General features: G+C 41.6%; 1 protein-coding gene across 1 annotated transcript in view; it reads right to left on the bottom strand.

Annotated features, from left to right (window-relative positions):
- LOC128694590 (dual 3',5'-cyclic-AMP and -GMP phosphodiesterase 11A) overlaps nt 1–21890 on the bottom strand; it is a 76021-nt gene that overhangs the window by 11067 nt on the left and 43064 nt on the right. The window contains exons 7-13 of the mRNA XM_070095628.1: nt 21055–21144; nt 20117–20254; nt 11000–11067; nt 7377–7555; nt 3025–3092; nt 2168–2260; nt 1768–1818 (exon numbers count right to left, since the gene is read on the bottom strand). Of these exons, the coding sequence (XP_069951729.1) occupies nt 1768–1818; nt 2168–2260; nt 3025–3092; nt 7377–7555; nt 11000–11067; nt 20117–20254; nt 21055–21144 (687 nt within the window). The remainder of the gene's footprint in view (nt 1–1767; nt 1819–2167; nt 2261–3024; nt 3093–7376; nt 7556–10999; nt 11068–20116; nt 20255–21054; nt 21145–21890) is intronic.

Genomic DNA, 21890 nt, shown 5'->3' with positions numbered 1-21890 from the left:
GTGGTGAGGCAAGGGAGAGAGGGAGGTAGAGTGGTGAGGCAAGGGAGAGAGGGAGGTAGAGTGGTGAGGCAAGGGAGAGAGGGAGGTAGAGTGGTGAGGCAAGGGAGAGAGGGAGGTAGAGTGGTGAGGCAAGGGAGAGAGGGAGGTAGAGTGGTGAGGCAAGGGAGATAAGGAGGTAGAGTGGTGAGGCAAGGGAGAGAGGGAGGTAGAGTGGTGAGGCAAGGGAGAGAGGGAGGTAGAGTGGTGAGGCAAGGGAGAGAGGGAGGTAGAGTGGTGAGGCAAGGGAGAGAGGGAGGTAGAGTGGTGAGGCAAGGGAGAGAGGGAGGTAGAGTGGTGAGGCAAGGGAGAGAGGGAGGTAGAGTGGTGAGGCAAGGGAGAGAGGGAGGTAGAGTGGTGAGGCAAGGGAGAGAGGGAGGTAGAGTGGTGAGGCAAGGGAGAGAGGGAGGTAGAGTGGTGAGGCAAGGGAGAGAGGGAGGTAGAGTGGTGAGGCAAGGGAGAGAGGGAGGTAGAGTGGTGAGGCAAGGGAGAGAGGGAGGTAGAGTGGTGAGGCAAGGGAGAGAGGGAGGTAGAGTGGTGAGGCAAGGGAGAGAGGGAGGTAGAGTGGTGAGGCAAGGGAGAGAGGGAGGTAGAGTGGTGAGGCAAGGGAGAGAGGGAGGTAGAGTGGTGAGGCAAGGGAGAGAGGGAGGTAGAGTGGTGAGGCAAGGGAGAGAGGGAGGTAGAGTGGTGAGGCAAGGGAGAGAGGGAGGTAGAGTGGTGATGCAAGGGAGAGAGGGAGGTAGAGTGGTGAGGCAAGGGAGAGAGGGAGGTAGAGTGGTGAGGCAAGGGAGAGAGGGAGGTAGAGTGGTGAGGCAAGGGAGAGAGGGAGGTAGAGTGGTGATGCAAGGGAGAGAGGGAGGTAGAGTGGTGAGGCAAGGGAGAGAGGGAGGTAGAGTGGTGAGGCAAGGGAGAGAGGGAGGTAGAGTGGTGAGGCAAGGGAGAGAGGGAGGTAGAGTGGTGAGGTGTTAAAGGTGCAGAGGTACTTTATCACCCACAGGGATAATAAAACATCTAAACTACAGAGAACTACTGCAAGAACTTGGAATGTAATCTGTGAAATGGAGAAAAGATACCTGATAAAATAAAGTTGGAAAATAATCGAGGTTCCGGTCCTCACACTGTCTGAAGACGATACATCAGACTCTTACTATTATACCTCGGTTCCACTCTTTACCTACCATATTTCTACTACATGAACAATGAGTGATAAGAAAATATATCTAGTGTTCAACTAAAATATTTGAGAACTCAAATATTTCAAACAGGAATTTCCCCCACGAGAGGTGAGATCAGCAGATATCTTACAACCTTGCTAGCGATGACACCTCAAAACTCTAATGCTATCTTTATCTTTTTATCTTTAATATGTATACATTGCCTTTCGTGTTGTACATGAATGGTATCCAATACTATCATGTCCTTCAATTTATACTGATACAGCCAATGGATGGCGAAACATCTACGAATAAAGATACCCAGATGTTGCACAAGAGTTGTATTCTTCATTACCTTTCGTGTATTTAGGTCAGAGTAAACTTGCTCAATTTTCACCTTCTGAAAATCAAGGCCGAATCCGCGAGGCATTTAGGTACCAAAATGATAAGGTGCGGCACCTCGTGTTTATTAAGGTAATGAAGTTTGATCCAAGGGATGATAACTAATTCCTTGGTTTAAGAGCCTTTCACTAGCACAAAAGAATTAGTCATTGACGGCATAAAGTTACAATCTTACCTGCATCTTCTGCACGTCCTCTACTGACGCCGTGGCGTGGTACGAGAGAACCTGTAGGCACCAGTAATAAGAATAATGATTATGACGATAATGAGAGTACACTTCAGGAGAGATCACAACTGATGAAAAGTCATGAGGATAATGACATTAATGACGTTGATAAAATATAAACGGAATAATAATAATTATTAGTAATAAAAATAGGCTATATTATTTTGCTATTCACCTTTATTAAAAATACTAGAAAGATCATTACTGTTATTATGAATTTTACTATTTATATAAAACAAATATACAAAAAATCTTACTAATTTACTTGAAAACAGTCACTTAAAACATATTTAAACTCAAAGGAAACTAATACATTGTGTTACTAAGACAGATCTTACAAACTGCTCACCTCAATGGCAACCTTCTGCCTGGCCATGGCTTTCTCCAGTTCGTTGTACATGAGTGTGTTGTTGATGCCCAGCCCACAGAAGATGGTGAAGGCCTGTGGTGGGAGGGAGGCGATGAAATAGAGGTTAGTAGTACTGGAGGCACAGGAGGAATGTAAAGAAGCCAGCCAGGGTAATGTTGGCAGTACTGGAGGAAGTTAATAGACTAACTTGTTAACATTGGTAGTACTAGGGGAAGTTATTAGGCTAACTTAGTTAACATTGGTAATACTGGAGGAAGTTAATAGGCTAATTTGGTTAATGTTGTTAGTTATTACGAACACAGGATAACTGCTCTTTTAGTTTGTACAATTAATGAACTCATAAAAAAGAGAGGAATATTTGCATATAAGAGTGGCAGGATCACAAAAACAATCAACATTATGATGGCACATCAATATGTCAAGAATACTTGTTCTTAAGAGAAATTAAGGGAAAGAAGGTAAAAATATTTTGGATTTTTTAAAAAATACTCCTATTTCAATGAAATTTTTATTGTGAGTTAAGATGGAGCCTGAGGAAAAAAATGTTTTGTTTGGAGGTCATCACCTAAAAAGGGCATGAGATCGATTTCGAAATATATAAGACAACTTTTTTCCTCTGTCTCCATGTACGTTGGTTCATATTAATAAATATTGTGTTTTGGTATTATGACAGTCATATTTACGACTAAACAGAAAATATAAAATATCTTACTTTAAGCTCGAATACAACTCTAAAAATGTTCTACTATCAGAGATAGGCTTCACACTTTTTTTTAGTAATAATCAAAGACAATTTCAACTAATTACTTTCTCAAGACAGGTTTTAGTTAACATACCTCAAATAGCTGCTCATCATTCTCGTCAAAGGGCTGCCCATTGAGTTTGTTGATGATCTTGGCCACACCTGAGGAAGAGCACAAGATGACGTCTACACAGTAAATTCCTTAGTTCTCTGACCCACATTAACACTGTCTCTCTCTTTCGAGAGAGATAGTGGTATTCATAGTATGGTTGTGAAGCTTCACATACAATCATATGCTAACACATCCTACATCTTTCAATCACTAAGATGCCTCACAGGTGAGAGGGAATCGAGCCGAGCCATCATATGGCTCGGTTCGATTCCCTGGAACAGAGAAACATGGGCAAGTTTCCACACACCTCTGCTCCTCCTGCCCACTTAGTAATAAAAATAGGTAATTGTGAGTCACTTGACTGCTGTGCGTCATATCCAGTTAAAAATGTATTAGAGAACTCCACTAAGGGCTCTGGTGGCCTGGTGGTTAACGCTCTCGCTTCACACGGTGAGGGCCTGGGTTCGTTTCCCAGCCAGAGTAGAAACATTGGACGTGTTTCTTTCCACCTGTTGTCTATGTTCCCCATCAGTAAAATGGGTACCTGGGTGTTAGTCGACTGGTGTGGGTCGCATCCTGGGACACTGACCTAAGGAGGCCTGGTCACAGACCGGGCCGCGGGGGCGTTGACCCCCGGAACTCTCTCCAGATAAACTCCAGAATATCCACTATGGTATGCCGAAAAAAAATCCCCCCCCCAGTACCAACAATACCACCAGTCCGATAACATTCTTCTTTGCAAATATACAGGGTCTAAAGCCAGCAACAAACAACAAAATACCTTTCATCCGTGGACTGCTTGCAGAGGCAAAGGCAATGTTCGCGGCTTTCACTGAGACCCACATAAAGGATCACTTGGACAACGAAATATGGATCCCAGGTTACAACCTATACAGATGTGACAGAGTGAACAGGCAAAAGGGGGGTGTTGGCCTGTACATTGCAGAGTCACTTGTTTGCACAGAACTGCTTAATGCCTCAAATGATGTAGTGGAAGTTTTAGCAGTAAAGGTCGAGAACCAAAACCTAGTCATTGTGGTAGTCTACAAGCCTCCGGATGCAGCATCCCAGCAATTCCAGGAACAGCTGTTAAAAATTGACCACTGTCTGGAAAATCTTCCAGCTCCTGCACCCAACATCTTGCTCCTGGGGGATTTCAACTTAAGGCACCTAAAATGGAGGAATATAGCAAATAATATTGTTGCAGTAATAACACCAGGAGGCAGCTCTGATGAAAACTCACACTCACACGAGCTTTTAAATCTCTGCACAAAATTCAATTTAAACCAGCAAATAATAGAGCCTACTAGACTGGAGAATACACTAGACCTCATCTTCACTAACAATGATGATCTGATAAGAAATGTCACCATATAAAAAACAATATACTCAGATCACAACATAATTGAGGTTCAGACATGTATGCGTGGAGCCCCAGACCGACATAATGAGACTAGTCACGAGGGAGCATTCACCAAATTCAACTTCAATAACAAAAACATAAAGTGGGACCAAGTAAACCAAGTCCTAACCGATATAAGCTGGGAAGATACACTAAGCAACACAGACCCCAACTTATGCCTAGAACAGATTAACTCGGTGGCACTCGATGTATGCACAAGGCTTATTCCTCTAAGAAAAAGGAGGAGTAGATGTAAAATAGAAAGAGACAGGCGCTCCCTTTACAGGCGACGGAAAAGAATAACAGAGCGGCTAAAAGAGGTCAATATATCTGAAATGCGTTGGGAGACACTGGTCAGAGAAATAGCAAGCATCGAACTTAAGCTAAAAGAATCCTTTAGGAGTCAGGAATCGCGGGAAGAACTAAAAGCCATAAATGAAATAGAAAGAAACCCAAAGTATTTCTTCTCCTATGCCAAATCAAAATCGAGAACAACGTCCAGTATTGGACCCCTACTTAAACAAGATGGGTCCTACACAGATGACAGCAAGGAAATGAGTGAGCTACTCAAGTCCCAATATGACTCAGTTTTTAGCAAGCCGCTAACCAGACTGAGAGTCGAAGATCAAAATGAATTTATGAGAGAGCCACAAAATTTGATTAACACAAGCCTATCCGATGTTATCCTGACGCCAAATGACTTCGAACAGGCGATAAATGACATGCCCATGCACTCTGCCCCAGGGCCAGACTCATGGAACTCTGTGTTCATCAAGAACTGCAAGAAGCCCCTATCACGAGCCTTTTCCATCCTATGGAGAGGGAGCATGGACACGGGGGTCGTCCCACAGTTACTAAAAACAACAGACATAGCCCCACTCCACAAAGGGGGCAGTAAAGCAACAGCAAAGAACTACAGACCGATAGCACTAACATCCCATATCATAAAAATCTTTGAAAGGGTCCTAAGAAGCAAGATCACCACCCATCTAGAAACCCATCAGTTACACAACCCAGGGCAACATGGGTTTAGAACAGGTCGCTCCTGTCTGTCTCAACTATTGGATCACTACGACAAGGTCCTAAATGCACTAGAAGATAAAAAAGAATGCAGATGTAATATATACAGACTTTGCAAAAGCCTTCGACAAGTGTGACCATGGCGTAATAGCGCACAAAATGCGTGCTAAAGGAATAACAGGAAAAGTCGGTCGATGGATCTATAATTTCCTCACTAACAGAACACAGAGAGTAGTCGTCAACAGAGTAAAGTCCGAGGCAGCTACGGTGAAAAGCTCTGTTCCACAAGGCACAGTACTCGCTCCCATCTTGTTCCTCATCCTCATATCCGACATAGACAAGGATGTCAGCCACAGCACCGTGTCTTCATTTGCAGATGACACCCGAATCTGCATGACAGTGTCTTCCATTGCAGACACTGCAAGGCTCCAGGCGGACATCAACCAAATCTTTCAGTGGGCTGCAGAAAACAATATGAAGTTCAACGATGAGAAATTTCAATTACTCAGATATGGTAAACATGAGGAAATTAAATCTTCATCAGAGTACAAAACAAATTCTGGCCACAAAATAGAGCGAAACACCAACGTCAAAGACCTGGGAGTGATCATGTCGGAGGATCTCACCTTCAAGGACCATAACATTGTATCAATCGCATCTGCTAGAAAAATGACAGGATGGATAATGAGAACCTTCAAAACTAGGGAGGCCAAGCCCATGATGACACTCTTCAGGTCACTTGTTCTATCTAGGCTGGAGTAATGCTGCACACTAACAGCACCTTTCAAGGCAGGTGAAATTGCCGACCTAGAGAATGTACAGAGAACTTTCACGGAGCACATAACGGAGATAAAACACCTCAATTACTGGGAGCGCTTGAGGTTCCTGAACCTGTATTCCCTGGAACGCAGGAGGGAGAGATACATGATTATATACACCTGGAAAATCCTAGAGGGACTAGTACCGAACTTGCACACGAAAATCACTCACTACGAAAGCAAAAGACTTGGCAGACGATGCACCATCCCCCCAATGAAAAGCAGGGGTGTCACTAGCACGTTAAGAGACCATACAATAAGTGTCAGGGGCCCGAGACTGTTCAACTGCCTCCCAGCACACATAAGGGGGATTACCAACAGACCCCTGGCAGTCTTCAAGCTGGCACTGGACAAGCACCTAAAGTCAGTTCCTGATCAGCCGGGCTGTGGCTCGTACGTTGGTTTGCGTGCAGCCAGCAGCAACAGCCTGGTTGATCAGGCTCTGATCCACCAGGAGGCCTGGTCACAGACCGGGCCGCGGGGGCGTTGACCCCCGGAACTCTCTCCAGGTAAACTCCAGGTATCTCTAGCAGGTACTAGAGAATCTCTAGTACCTGCTGGAAGTATTCTGGTACTGGCTACATGGAGTCCGTGTACCTAATGACGGCAATTTAATGAAAGTAGCTCCAGTTTATCACACTCAGCTACATCACGCCTTCATCTCCCTCTTCTTTTTCGCTGTCCTTCATCTTTAAACTTACCCCCACCACCTTACCCCCTCCCCTATCCATCAACTTTCTCCCGTCCATCCACACATTCACCTCCCCTCATCCATTAAAATATCCATCTTGCCGTCATTCACTCACCTACGTACGATCTGAACGTTCTTGTTCCTGAGGGGCTTGGCTAGCAAGCTCGCCTATGATCTGGAAGTTCCTGTTGGGCACGGCTAGCACACTCACCTATGATCTGCAAGTTCCTGTTTCTGATGGGCACGGCTAGCACACTCGCCTATAATCTGTAAGTTTGATCCTGATGTGCACGGCTGGCACACACACCTATAATCTAAAAGTTTGTTTCTGATAGGCACGGCTAGCACACTCACCCATAATCTGAAAGTTTCTATTCCTGATGGGCAGGGCTAGCACACTTACCTATAATCTGGAAGTTTCTGTTCCTGATGGGCATGGCCAGCATAGAGCGGACGTTACCAGCGCTGCCCTTCTCCACCTCCAGACTGTCAGCTATATTGAGGTTCTCGCCCGTGGAGGCTACTTGCTGTGCTAGGTGAAGCAGGTGCTTGGCCAGCTCACTAGAACCCACCTCCTTGGCGCTTCGAAACAAGTGAAAACAAGTAGAAAACCAAGTTAAAAGTGAAAAACAAACGCGATATTTTGTTTTATTATTATTATTACTATTATTATTATTATTATGGAGGCTCAATTCTCCATCATCTAATAAACAGACACTACTCTAACAGCTTTTCCTTGACAGCTGGCGTGAGGTTATGATGATTAGACAACCACTAACAGTTTGACTGTCGGCAAGGCTCGCGATTAGCAGACGGTGGATAGAGCCTCCACTACCACTTGCGTTGAATGACCCACAAGGATTTTGCGCTTCGCTTCAATTAAAAGCAGAGGTACACGCTGCCGCACATTTGCTAAAAAGCATTTATTGTTGTGTTTCTTGTAAAAGTCTGGATAATGACCCAGACGGGACGTTCAGTACATGGGGTATGGGAGGTACTGAGGCTTGACCCAAGGAAGGGGAAGTCAGATCCAATTCCTTGGATTATGAGCCCTTGAAGAGGATGAAGGAACCTTCCTTTTGAGGTATTATATTTACTAAGCACTAAGTCTTCGGTTGTTCAGCACTTTAAACATTCTTTTTCTAACATTAAGTTTATACTATCAACTTGATAGTATCAACATTAACTCACTCATGTTACATCAATCTGAATCACAAAACAAGTAAAACTATTCAAAGTATTTTTTTCACATTCAGTAAGTCGTGTTCGTAACTGACTGCGTCACTGATCGTAACTGTCAGCAAATATAAAAGAAAGGGGAAATATCCTCACCCTTTATGCGGAAAGATGCGGGCTTTTAGTCTGGCAAGCACTCGCTGAGAAGACTGGCGCCACGAGGATTTGAACGCGGTGATTTCACAACTAGTGCCTCTTGTGACTTGGTTGTTATCAGCCAACAACTGTGACGCTTCTGTCTCACCACAAACCCCCTACAACTTTCAAGACCAATACTGTTGGTAATACTGACTTCAACAAACACTGTTGACAGTCCTCGCTTCAACGAACACTGTTGCCAGTACTCCAACAAGCACTGTTGGTAGTACTCCAACAAACACTGTTGGTAGTACTTCAACAAACACTGCTGATAGTACTCACTTCAACAAACACTGTTGACAGTACTCCAACAAACACTGTTGGTAGTACTTCAACAAACACTGTTGACAGTACTCACTTCAACGAACACTGTCGCCAGTACTCCAACAAACACTGTTGGTAGTACTTCAACAAACACTGTTGACAGTACTCACTTCAACAAACACTGTTGCCAGTACTCCAATAAACATTGTTGGTAGTACTCACTTAAACTGTGGAAATTTTTTGTACTTTCCTAAATTCAGCATGTGTAAATTTGAATAGCACAATAATTGTGTAATAAAATGTGATGCTGATTCGACTCTTTCGAGAAATTTCGAAAGGGGGGGGGGGGGTTGTAGAACAGCTGGTGAGTGACACAGACGAGGAGACACCAAAATGAATTTAATGTATGAACACTGGTCAGAATTGTGCAATGTAATCAGGCGTTTTCGAAGGTCAATTAGTGTATATTGGCCTCAATTTGTAATATAGAAATTCCTGACACGTTCCTGCTGAAGAATTGGAATAGTGTGGAAAACCCTTACAATTCGGCAACAAGGACGGAAAAATGGAGGACTCCGATTTTCCCAGCAGCACACCTTAGCTTAGTGATGCTTACCCATTGTATACAGTAGTTTTTGCACTGGCCATCGTAAATTCTAGCTGTTGGGGTAACGACAGGGTGTGTTCCATCAGCATTAAGTGTCTTCCTGTGACAAATGGTAAGTTAATGTGTATAAAGTTTATTGATCAAATAATAATTCATAAAAATCCATAGGTCACTGGTTCGTATCTAGTTTGAAGGACCAAAGGCTTTTGTGAATTATGTAAGCAAATTACCTGCATGAGGTTTACAAGGTATTACCTATTACCTTAATTATTACAGGCAAGTAATTTGGGTGAGATAAGTGGGACTTAAGTCACAGTAGTCTGCAGGATTGTAACTCCTCAATGCCCACTTCATCACCACTCACATAAAAAGCTTGACCTGACATTAAATTAATAATTACAATATTAAACATTGATACCAATAATGGTAAATTTTAAAATAATGTGGACTGTATATGATTAGGCTTGCTGGGTACACAAAAGAAGTTCACATTACCACTTACCATTTAATTACTGTAGATGGATCACATCACAACACCTGCCTGACACCTAGACCCTACACTGGCCAGTTAGAGATCTAAATGAACGGACTAATGGCGTACTTCCCTGTGAGTGATGGTCATATCCCTTATTTTCTGCCATCTACACATAATTCTTCAGGTCCTGCAAATTTCCTGTCCCAATTCTTCAGCCGGACATTAACAAGGGTTCCTATTACAAATTCAGGCAGAAACCCCCCCAATCTGGCTAGAGGACGCCATTTGTAATTTGTAGGCACTGGTTGTCGTGGAAAATTCAGGTAATAATTCGGCATCTTTCGAGCCAAACTGGGGGGAATTTCGGCCTGAATTTGTAATAGGAACACATATCAATGATCCTTGCTGAAGAGTTGAGCTAGGAAATTTGTGGGACATCAAGAATTACCTGTGGATGGTGGAATATAAGGGCTATGACCATCACTCACAGGGAAGTGCACCATTAGTCCTTTCATTAAGATCTCTAACTGGCCAGTGTAGGGTCTAGGTGTCAGGCAAGTGTTGTGGTGTGATCCATCTACAGTAATTAAATGGTAAATGGTAATACAAATTTCTTTTGTGTACCCAGCAAGCCTAATCATATACAGTCCACATTATTTTATAATTTACCATTATTGGTATTAATGTTTAACACTGTACTTATTATTTTAATGTCAGGTCTAGCTTTTTGTGTGAGTGGTGATGAAGTGAGCATCAAGAGAGTTACAGTCCTGCAACCTACTATGACTTAAATCCACTTATCTTACCAAATTACTTGCCTGTAATAATTCAGGTAATACCCTGTAAACCTCATGCAGGTAATTTGCTCACATAATAATAATTCACATAAACACTGTTGGTAGTACTCACTTTAACCAACACTGTTGGTAGCACTCATTTCAGCATTGTTGGTAATATTCACTTCAACCAACAGTTGACAGTATTCACCTTAACCAACACAAGTTGTATACTGCTTAGCAGAGTTAACATTTTCAAGAACTCTCAAACCACTGCAAGGAATGAAACTCCTGAGTTTATCATTTTCAATTATAGTGAGCTGGGTCACAAACGTCAGCCTACTCGTCTAAAAAGAATGGTTAAGAATGTAGGTAGATGTTATGATGATGTTAATTCACAAAACCACACTCACTATTACCATGACCATCATACAAGATTACCACCACCACTAGAACACCAACACATAACCCGCAGCATCACCTCTACACTCACCATCACTACTACCACAGATACAATCAGAGCAACTTACTTGTTTGTCGACTGGCCGGACACTGGACAATTCAACTCGAATATCTTGGAAAACTTGACATTTTGCTTCTGAAAAAAAAGAAAAAAATGAGGTACCTATTAATAATTTTCAATATGAGGTTGAGCAATCCCCTTATCACCGAATATTAGCCTGGCGTCAAGGATGAGAAGATTGGAGGGGCGGCGGGGGAAGAGGTGAGGTGAAGCTTGAGATAGGATGAAAGGTGGAAGCACAGAGGAAGTAAAGGTAAGCATTGCGGAGAAGATTGTGGAGGTAGAGATGGGATGTGGTTAAGCATATGTGTGGTAGTTGTAATTATGATGGCGATTGTTATGTAGTGTTATATGGTGTATGATGTGGGTTGTGGCAGCTGGTGGTGGTGATGGGCTGAGGAGTGGGAGTAGGGCAGATATGGTTGGTAGTTGGGTAGGGAAGTATTGGTTGTTGAAAGGTTGAGAGAAGGTGGGTGGGGTAAAGGAAGAGACAATATGGGAGTGGCATTAAAATAATCAGGAGGAAGCGCTAAACCCGTATGGATCATACGGGGAATGGGAGGCAATCAGGCTCGATCTAAGGAAGGAGAGGATAAATTCACTCCTTTGATCAAGAACCCCTCGCCGGCATCAAAGCACTTCTCTTATTGGGAACTTATAGACTGGGAAGAAGTGAGAGAAGGGAGTGTTAGGATAGAGATGGAAAGTGGAGTTGTGGTAGGGCACAGAGTGGAATGAGGTCGGGGATGTGGTATAGTGGGGTTTAATGGTGGAAGGGTAAGGAAGGCTGGAGGTATGGTGTGAATGGGGAAATGAGTGAGGGATAACTACGCCATGCATGTATCAGATGGGAGAGTCTAGTGGAGTCAGCGTAGCATCAGGGGGTTCAAGTGCTTTCAGGATTGTAACATGCAGAGTATCCTAACATTGGAATTAACATCAACAATCACATCATCATAATGATACGTGTGATGCCCAAAATTTAGCTACTGCTATATAACTCAAAATATATTGCCAAAAATAACTGAGTTAATCTTCATTAGAACATCGACGCTCTATGGTTGATAATTTAGTTTACAAATTTAGTTTACAATATCATGGTAATTCGTAACCTTAATTTGGCAGGTGTACAAACCGTATCTCTGGGCAAGGGCATATTGTGGCTAAGAAATACGAGCGAATAAATTACAAGTAACAACATATTCGAGCAGGCGCGAGCAACCAGTATAGTCATCAAGCACTATCCAACATGCAATATCCAACATGCAATATAGTCATACTGCAAACATACACACAGTCTGTGACAAACACTGAAGAACCTCTACATTACCTTCCCTCATTTTCTATGACCGACGTCAGATCACAAAACTCTTCGTGTATCAACCAAAGCTTAATAATAACCAAAGCTTAAAATTATTAAACTAAAATTCAAGAAACCCAAAAAGTACAAGAACTTTGAAGGCACAAACTCAAACACTCATTACGTGAAACCACCAACCTACCTGCTGAAACCCCCTTTCATATCAGTAATGAAAATTACCTTGGAACCGCTTTTCTCAGTCAGCAACATAATTTTACGCACAAGAAGCATCATTACACTGAAGTTTTCTTTCCGGCGTCAAAGCAAGCCAAAACACGTACGTGACCACCACAAGCAAACGTCGAACGACAGGAGGGAAATAGTGTCTTCGACATCATGCTGTGAATTCTGCTGCTTTGATGTACAGTGTCTTCGTTTGGGAACATCTCGAGAGGGAAATTCTTTTACCACTAATGGCGCTGCTAGTTTGTACTAGGGTTAATGGAGGTTGTACTAGGTTAAAATAAAGGGAAGTACTGATTTGAACAGTAGGGGGGGAGTTGTATTAGGTTGAAATAAAGGGATGGATCAGGTTAAGCTATTGGTTTTGTACTGGGTTAAACAGGGACACTAATATTGAATTGAATAAAGTTGTACCAGTTTTTTTTTTACTGGGTTTCAAAAGGAATTTATCCTAGATTTTACTTCAGACGTATGTACTTGGTTTTTACACATACCGTTGAAATATGAACGTGTACTAGGTTATACAAGAAAATTTGTGCTATGGGTTTGTATTAGATGGTACCAGGGGGTTTGTTCTAAGAATGGATATGTTGGGCATGTCGAGCTATAGCGATATGGATTAATTTATTTCCATGTCAGATTATGTTGTTAGGTATTAAGTACAGTGCGATATGGGTGGCTGTGGCGCTAAGGATGTGTATAGTGTATACAACGTTAAGCTGAGTAGCACTGGAAAAGTATGAATACTGCGCCATTTACGTAAGTATCGATATAGAACAGGCAGACTAGACTTATTCTGCAAGTATCGACATGAAGACTAGGCTTGCTCTGCAAGTATCGACATGAAGACTAGCCTTATTCTGCAAACATCGACATGCCAAACTAGCCAAGCTATATTCACCGTTACAAAAACTTTGTGAAAATCATTAGCATAATTCACTGTTGCAAAAACTTCGTGAAAAAAATTGTACGACAATGAATAATTTATTACGTTCAGGTTAAAATCTAATTAAGATTCACAAATAGGATGGGTAGGATTATATTATATTACATAAATATGAACAACGTTAGGTTAAGTTGCTAAGTTACTCTTGACGCAAAAAATGCATTTCATGTAAATTCACAGGAATAAAGTTGAAACAATATTTTTTGACTGTTGTCTGACCAACTTAGCTTAGGCAGGACAAAGACATAAGCAGGTTGAGTGACGTTACAGGTCCTGGTACTCACTAGGTCCTGGTACTCACTTGGTGGTGGCCCCCACAGATCAAGACGGAGGTGCAAGGATCAACAGGTATATATAAAAAATAGAATAAATTACGGGTAAAAATTCTACCACTGAAGCAGAATAAAAATAATAAACAAGAGATCACTTTGGCAAAAAATAACATTAAACATAAACACTGCTTACAAAAAAAAATACTAGACGATTGAAAAAATATGATAAAATGTCTTAAAATAGCTGAGTAATAAGATGAGCATTCGGTACGGAAAAAAAGCGAAGACAAGGTACTGTCGAGGAAGCAGATAGCACCCGTGTGTGTGCTGTGTGCTCGGCTGGCCTCGCCGTGTTGTCACCTTGCCTGCAGCCGTGGGTGACGGGTCTAGATCTGGCGTTGACGGCAATGATGGACTCGGCTCCGCTGGGCTTGACTTTGTTAGGTGTTGATCTGTTGGGTTCACCTCCGATGGGCTTGACTCTTCTGTTGAGTTAAGCTCCGATGAATTAGGCTCCTGTGGACTCTGCTCTGTGACACCAGTGCCCTGCGCCTTCAGCTCCCTTCTTGTTGACACCGACGTGGTTGCCTCTCCAGCGTGCACTATTGCTCTGGACTGCTGGGGTATTATCCTGGTGCCCCCGCTCCACTTCATGGTATGGACTGAGGGACGAGATGTTGCTCGGTTTACCGTGGAGAGAACGATGCTGCCGCGCTCGGCTGCTCGCCTCACTACCATGCTGTTATTGGGCACCAGGTGGACTCTCTCTTGCTGCTCCTGCCAGGCATATCAACAACCTGCCTTTAGCAACTCTCAGCATCTACATAATGGCACCCATCACATAGCGTCCATTAGTGCCTCAAAAATAATCTAACACTAGTGCATTTACCATCACCTAACAATGTTGCCTCTATTATTGTCTAACATTAGTGCATCTATTATTATCTAGCACTACTGCTTCAAGCATTATCAAACATTAGTGCATCTACCTTCATCAAGCACTGCTGCCTCTTGCATCGTCTAATGCTGATATGTTTATTTTTTCTTTATCCCACTACTGCAGCCATCTTTACCGAACACTAATGTATCTATCTTCCCGTGTCAACATTTGGACATTAGATATTTGACAGACTCTCGCGAGACGATGTAGAAGAGTAGACAGATGTTATTCAACTGAAGCAGGCAACTGGATGCTGTCAGGTAAAGACGTAATGACCAATACCTCTGCGAGACGCCAACACTTACCAAATGTCTGAAAGCCAATGGTTCCTGACTTCCTGACTATACTCCAGGGTTACATGTGAAACAAAGTCATTTCTCATTTAGTATTACTTACCAAACAGATCAGATTACACTACAAATTAGCATACCATTAATCTGAATGCATAATCCTTCAATAAATTCTTGAAAAAACGTTAATTAGATACTTGTGAGCTGTGAGGGGATCTACTAATACAATATTAAATACTATATAAATGTTAAACTTGGAAATCACAACATGAAGATAATCACTACAGAACTAGTGTGATTCTACCGTGAAACGAGAATGTGTTAAATTGTACGCCATGCTTAGGTTGGTGGAAGTGGAGGGCGTGGTGAGTGTGACAGTTAAGGGGAGACTGTTCTGGTGCTCAAGACGTCAATGGTGAAAGGGGTGGGGGGAAAGATATATATCTACAGCAGTGTTGTTGGGCCGGGGCAAGGACGGGCAGAGGGCCATGCTGGTGGGACGTGCACAAAATCGGTGTGTTAGGTAAGGGGGCACCTTCTCTCCCTTTCAGTACTCTACAGTAGAATGTAGTTCTGAAGAAAACATGTGGAGTATATAAAATTTAAAATATTAATAAGATTATTCTATTATAAATCACTACAAACTAGGGAAATCTGCGCCTGCAGTGTCGAACCAGGAGACCTCATGTTAATCTCCTCATTATCACATAGATGTCAAAATAACACCTAAATGCATACATTATACTTAGGTGTGAAAAGTGCACTGTTTGACCCTGTGTATACTTAACCTCACCACCTGTCCTTAGTGGTCCTCAGTTTTGAAAATGATACTGAGATTCCCCCAAAATTATCCTACCCTTTATCCTAGTACTTCATTCCTCTTACCCACTATTCAACCCCTCCCCTCCCCAACCTACTGCTATCATTCAACTAGTTCAAACAAATCATACAACCCAAAGACTTCACTCCCCACCTGCTTGGAACTCGGCATATTATTCAACCTTGACTTGTACATATCCTGGGTTTCGCAATACAAATATCGTTAGAGGACTGGCTCATACCGTACAATTATCATAAAAACAAATTCACACGTAGAAAAATTATTTATTTTTATTTTCATACATACTGTTATATGCTATATATCATCAAAAAAACTTGAATATCTGACAGATTACAAACACATCACTTTTAGTTCTGCTGCGAGTTAATTTTATATTTGACAATAATTGTGGCTAAAGGGATAAAGAACTATGGTAAAAGGGTAAAGGGTTACCACCTTAGTACTAGGATAGAGGAGTGACCACCTTAATACTAGGATAAAGGAGTGACCACCTTAATACTAGGATAGAGGAGTGACCACCTTAATACTAGGATAAAGGAGTGACCACCTTAATACTAGGATAAAGGAGTGACCACCTTAATACTAGGATAAAGGAGTGACCACCTTAATAATAGGATAGAGAAGTGACCACCTTAATACTAGGATAAAGGAGTGACCACCTTAATACTAGGATAAAGGAGTGACCACCTTAATAATAGGATAGAGAAGTGACCACCTTAATACTAGGATAAAGGAGTGACCACATTAATACTAGGATAGAGGAGTGGCCACCTTAGTACTAGGATGACAAAGTTGATCCCATGTATCAGAAACCTTCCCTATGAGGATAGACTAAGGGCCCTGAATCTGCACTCTCTAGAAAGACGTAGAATTAGGGGGGATATGATTGAGGTGTATAAATGGAAGACAGGAATAAATAAAGGGGATGTAAATAGTGTGCTGAAAATATCTAGCCTAGACAGGACTCGCAGCAATGGTTTTAAGTTGGAAAAATTCAGATTCAGGAAGGATATAGGAAAGTACTGGTTTGGTAATAGAGTTGTGGATGAGTGGAACAAACTCCCAAGTACCGTTATAGAGGCCAGAACGTTGTGTAGCTTTAAAAATAGGTTGGATAAATACATGAGTGGATGTGGGTGGGTGTGAGTTAGACCTGATAGCTTGTGCTACCAGGTCGGTTGCCGTGTTCCTCCCTTAAGTCAATGTGACCTGACCTGACTAGGTTGGGTGCATTGGCTTAAGCCGGTAGGAGACTTGGACCTGCCTCGCATGGGCCAGTGGGCCTTCTGCGGTGTTCCTTCGTTCTTATGTTCTTATAAAGGAGTGACCACCTTAATACTAGGATAAAGGAGTGACCACCTTAATAATAGGATAGAGAAGTGACCACCTTAATACTAGGATAAAGGACTGACCACCTTAATACTAGGATAAAGGACTGACCACCTTAATACTAGGATAAAGGAGTGACCACCTTAATAATAGGATAGAGAAGTGACCACCTTAGTACTAGGATAAAGGAGTGACCACCTTAATACTAGGATAAAGGAGTGACCACATTAATACTAGGATAGAGGAGTGGCCACCTTAGTACTAGGATAGAGGAGTGACCACCTTAGTACTAGGATAGAGGAGTGGCCACCTTAATACTAGGATAAAGGAGCGACCACCTTAATACTAGGATACAGTGACCACTAATACTAGGATAGAGAAGTGACCACCTTAGTACTAGGATAGAGGAGTGGCCACCTTAGTACTAGGATAAAGGAGTGACCACCTTAATACTAGGATAAAGGAGTGACCACCTTAGTACTAGGATAAAGGAGTGGCCACCTTAGTACTAGGATAGAGGAGTGACCACCTTAATACTAGGAAAAGGAGTGACCACCTTAGTACTAGGATAAAGGAGCGACCACCTTAGTACTAGGTTAGAGGAGTGACCACGTTAGTACTAGGGGGCAACAAAACTAGGGGGGGGGAGAGTCAGGGAAAGTAGGTAAACAAAAGGGGCAAAACGTTTGCAGTTTACCTGAAGTTTACCTGGAGAGAGTTCATTTTAACATCTAAATGTTGTTTTACACCTATGCGTGAGCTGTTACACCTAGGTGCTAATAAAGGAGTTTAAATCATTCACTGTGGCTGGTACCATAGAATAATAAATTCACCAACTTAGCAATTAAAAGTACATGCCCAGTTATGTACTATCAGTTCCAGTGCTACACAACATAGCGGAATAATGATGTACAGCCTTTTGTGATAGCAACATCTGTGCCTAATAACATTCACATAGCGAAGATCTTATATCCTAACAGTTTTTATATATAACTATATATAAATATAAACAGGAACACCTGAAATATATCTTTGCGATAGCATTTCCTGCTTGACAGTAGAATATATATATATATATATATATATATATATATATATATATATATATATATATATATATATATATATATATATAATATAAATATATATATATATATATATATATATATATATATATATATATATATATATATATATATATATATATATATATATATATATCTCGTGTCGAATAGGTAAAACTGGTCAAGTAGCAAGAACTCATTTAAAATTAAATCCTTTCTAAAAAACATTCTTATACGTTCAAAGATATTTTTCTCATTTATGTTAATGTAAAAATTAATAATTTTGCACCAAAAGAACCTTAGAAAACTTATTATAACAAGAGAAATTTAATTTAGCCTAATCCAACTAAATATATTTTAGGTAAGTTTACAATAATTTAATAATAAACAAACATAATGAAATATATTTTTTCCGTTAGGTTCAAAATGATTTTTGAGAAATTATTGCATACACAAATTTTCGCTTGTCCTTATTCGGCAAGAAGAGCGTTACTATTTAAACCAAAATAGCAAGTTTTACCTGTTCATATATATAATACACAACCCGCACATAGGAGACTAAAACTTATAATGATATTTCGGTCTGACTTGAACTATTAACTAGTAACATTATCGTCATAAGTATCATTGTCTTATGTGCGGGTTATTCATGTATTGTTCCAGTCACGGTATTATTTTTATATTCTTAAAGAGTCCTCCATCATGACCACATCCTCTTTCTAGAAAATGGCTGGCAACATTCGTATCTAAGGGTAACTTCATGCCGGTGATAGGCTCTTCATCCAAGGAACTGGTGCTACCCTTCTTTCCCTCGGGTCCAACTTAACTACTTGCAATGTCCCCACCCTCCGGTGGTGTATGACTCCTACGCGTTTAGAGTTTACCCATAATAAGCCAGTGACAAGAGCTGCAACGAGGCTCAGTGTTATACTCTGTGACCGTAGTTCTTGTGTGACACTAACACCTTCCTAAGTAAACACTTCTCTATATTGTGTAATGTCTTCCTTCTTGATTATGATATCTTTAACATAGTGATAATTCTTATATTCTTTGCAGGATGAAAATATCCTTGTAATGTTATGGTCGTCAATAGCAAGAACACCTCTCATTCATCAACCTACCTTCAAGGTGCAAACATACGTGCACACGTTCACACACACACACACACACACACACACACACACACACACACACACACACACACACACACATACACACACACACAGTGAAGAGGCGGGGCCAGGAGCTGAGTCTCGACCCCTGCAACCACAATTAGGTGAGTACAATTAGGTGAGTACACACAGAGGTATGATAAAGCTCATGGTTCAGGGAGAGTAACCTAGTAGCGACCAGTGAAGAGGCGGGGCCAGGAGCTAGGACTCGACCCCTGCAACCTCAACTAGGTGAGTACAACTAGATGAGTGCACACACACACACAAACGCAAACGGAAACGCAACTAATATATAAACATTTATTTTAAATACATCGCTGAGGAATGACGGTTATCAAGTGTAGATTAGATGAACCTCAGTCCTGGGCGACACCTTCTTTTATTTTATATTATTTTATATCCAGTCAACAACCCGCCTTGAATACATTTATAACAAAGTCATCCTTTTCTACAATATTCACTCTTTTTTGTTTTAAATTTAATAACGATATTAACGTGTAAAGACGAAATTTCCTATCAAACTATTTTCAAGTACTTCTTCAAAATCTTCTTGTACTCAAAATTTTCTTGTACTCAAAATCTTGTACTCAAAACATCCCTAATTTTCAGCCTTGGATGTTCCCGGACCTCACTCCCTGTCATCCTCTCCCTCCGTAACTCCCTACCTCGTTCCCATAGCCTAACCCTTCCTCCTCGTCTCTCCTGCTTTCCCTCCCTCTTAACTCACCTCTGAACCGTCTTCCAATAGCATGACTGCGGCACGCTCACACTTGAGGAGCCGCTGGGCTCTCTGCAGAGTCTTGAGGATCACGTTCTCCAGCGAGGTCTGTTCCTCGAACAGGTCGTGCACCACCTCCAACAGACTCTGAAGGAAGATAAAGAAGGAGGAGGGGAACCGGATGAAGAGGGAGAGAGGAAGAGGGTGAGGAGGAGGAGGGAGGTTCGTGGAAGATAGACAACAGTGTTAAGATTAATATTTATATCTCATCATCTGGCGATATCTTAACTACTGTCTAGGTGTTGTTAATTCTCTTTATAGTCATGAGGTCAGGAGAGAGAAAGAGAGAGAGAGAGAGAGAGAGAGAGAGAGAGAGAGAGAGAGAGAGAGAGAGAGAGAGAGAGAGAGAGAGAGAGAGAGAGAGAGAGTGAGAGAGAGAGAGAGAATTTTAAGAGTAACAAGAAACATGCAAGAGAGGTAAACAGTCAGTCTGTGTTATGGTTGGTAATGCTTTATACATAAATTTAATTAAGGTTCCTTGTTATGTAGACAAGGGCTATGTATTACCATAATATATGTGGAAAAAAGTCACGACATAAATTTCTTTCAGAACAAGAGGTGTTGCGGTCTACACTTTGCAGCTGCTGTCACGATACAAAATATACGCTATCAGAAACAGACTCAGAAAAATAACAGAACGTAAAAGACAGTGATCTAAGTTATGAGTATTATAAAGAGAAGGAAAATTGTGCAAAGACACGAGGATCAAGAAAATGAATACGAAGAGAAAAAAAAAAACATATCACGGGCGGGGATGGAACCCACGATCAGAGACTCTCTGATCGCGGGTTCTATCCCCACCCGTGGTATGGTTTGTTTGCAATCGTGTCATTACGATTTCGTGAGTCACAAGACAGAATAAGAGAACGGTAAGAAAGACAGCTTACTCTGTTTCTCTCATATTCTGCCTGCGAGGCTTCCATCAACTGGGCGTTGGTGATGGCGATGCCCACGAACTGCAGGTACGTCTCAAACATCTGGAGAGAAAAAGAGAATGACGGGGGAAGAGAATAAATTAAAATTATTATCTACATGTTGATAAATTAGACGCATGTGCAACACTTAGGTATCTTTAATGAGGAAACGTTTCGCTACACAGTGGCTTCATCAGTCCACACAAAGGAGAATGGTGAAGAACAGGAGAAGTTTGAGGTAATCAGTCCCTCAGCCTTGAGTCGATGTAATCAGTCCATCAATCTTGAACAGAATACAGAATACAGTATATAAGCGAAGTGGCTTATATACTGTAGGCAGGAGAGGTGCAGCAGTCGTAGGTGGTATCACAGTTGACAAATGTGGAAGTAGGTCGTGACCAAGGGTTAGGCAAGTGAAGAATTTCCTGTATTAAGATCCCAAGATGTTGCTGTGTCAGACTCATTGACTCCAGGCTGAGGGACTGATTACCTCAAACTTCTCTTGTTCTTCACCATTCTCCTTTGTATGGACTGATGAAGCCACTGTGTGGCGAAACGTTTCCTCATTAAAGATACCCAAGTGTTGCACATGTGTCTAATTTATCAACTTGTCGGTTCTCTGAACCATTCATCTACAATATCAACATATTCCTCCATCCACCCACTGATACATCATCCAATCAACTCTTACCGGAGTCTTTATTTTTTTCCCGGCCAAGATGCATTTTTTCTGCTTTAATACGTGAAACATTCATCATTATGTCCATAGCTCATCCTAAAATTTATGAAATTATTATTAATACTTAGGA

Source organism: Cherax quadricarinatus, chromosome 51 (genome assembly GCF_038502225.1).
Source record: "Cherax quadricarinatus isolate ZL_2023a chromosome 51, ASM3850222v1, whole genome shotgun sequence".
Taxonomy (NCBI): Eukaryota; Metazoa; Arthropoda; class Malacostraca; order Decapoda; family Parastacidae; genus Cherax; species Cherax quadricarinatus.
This window is presented reverse-complemented; position numbering and strand designations above follow the sequence as displayed.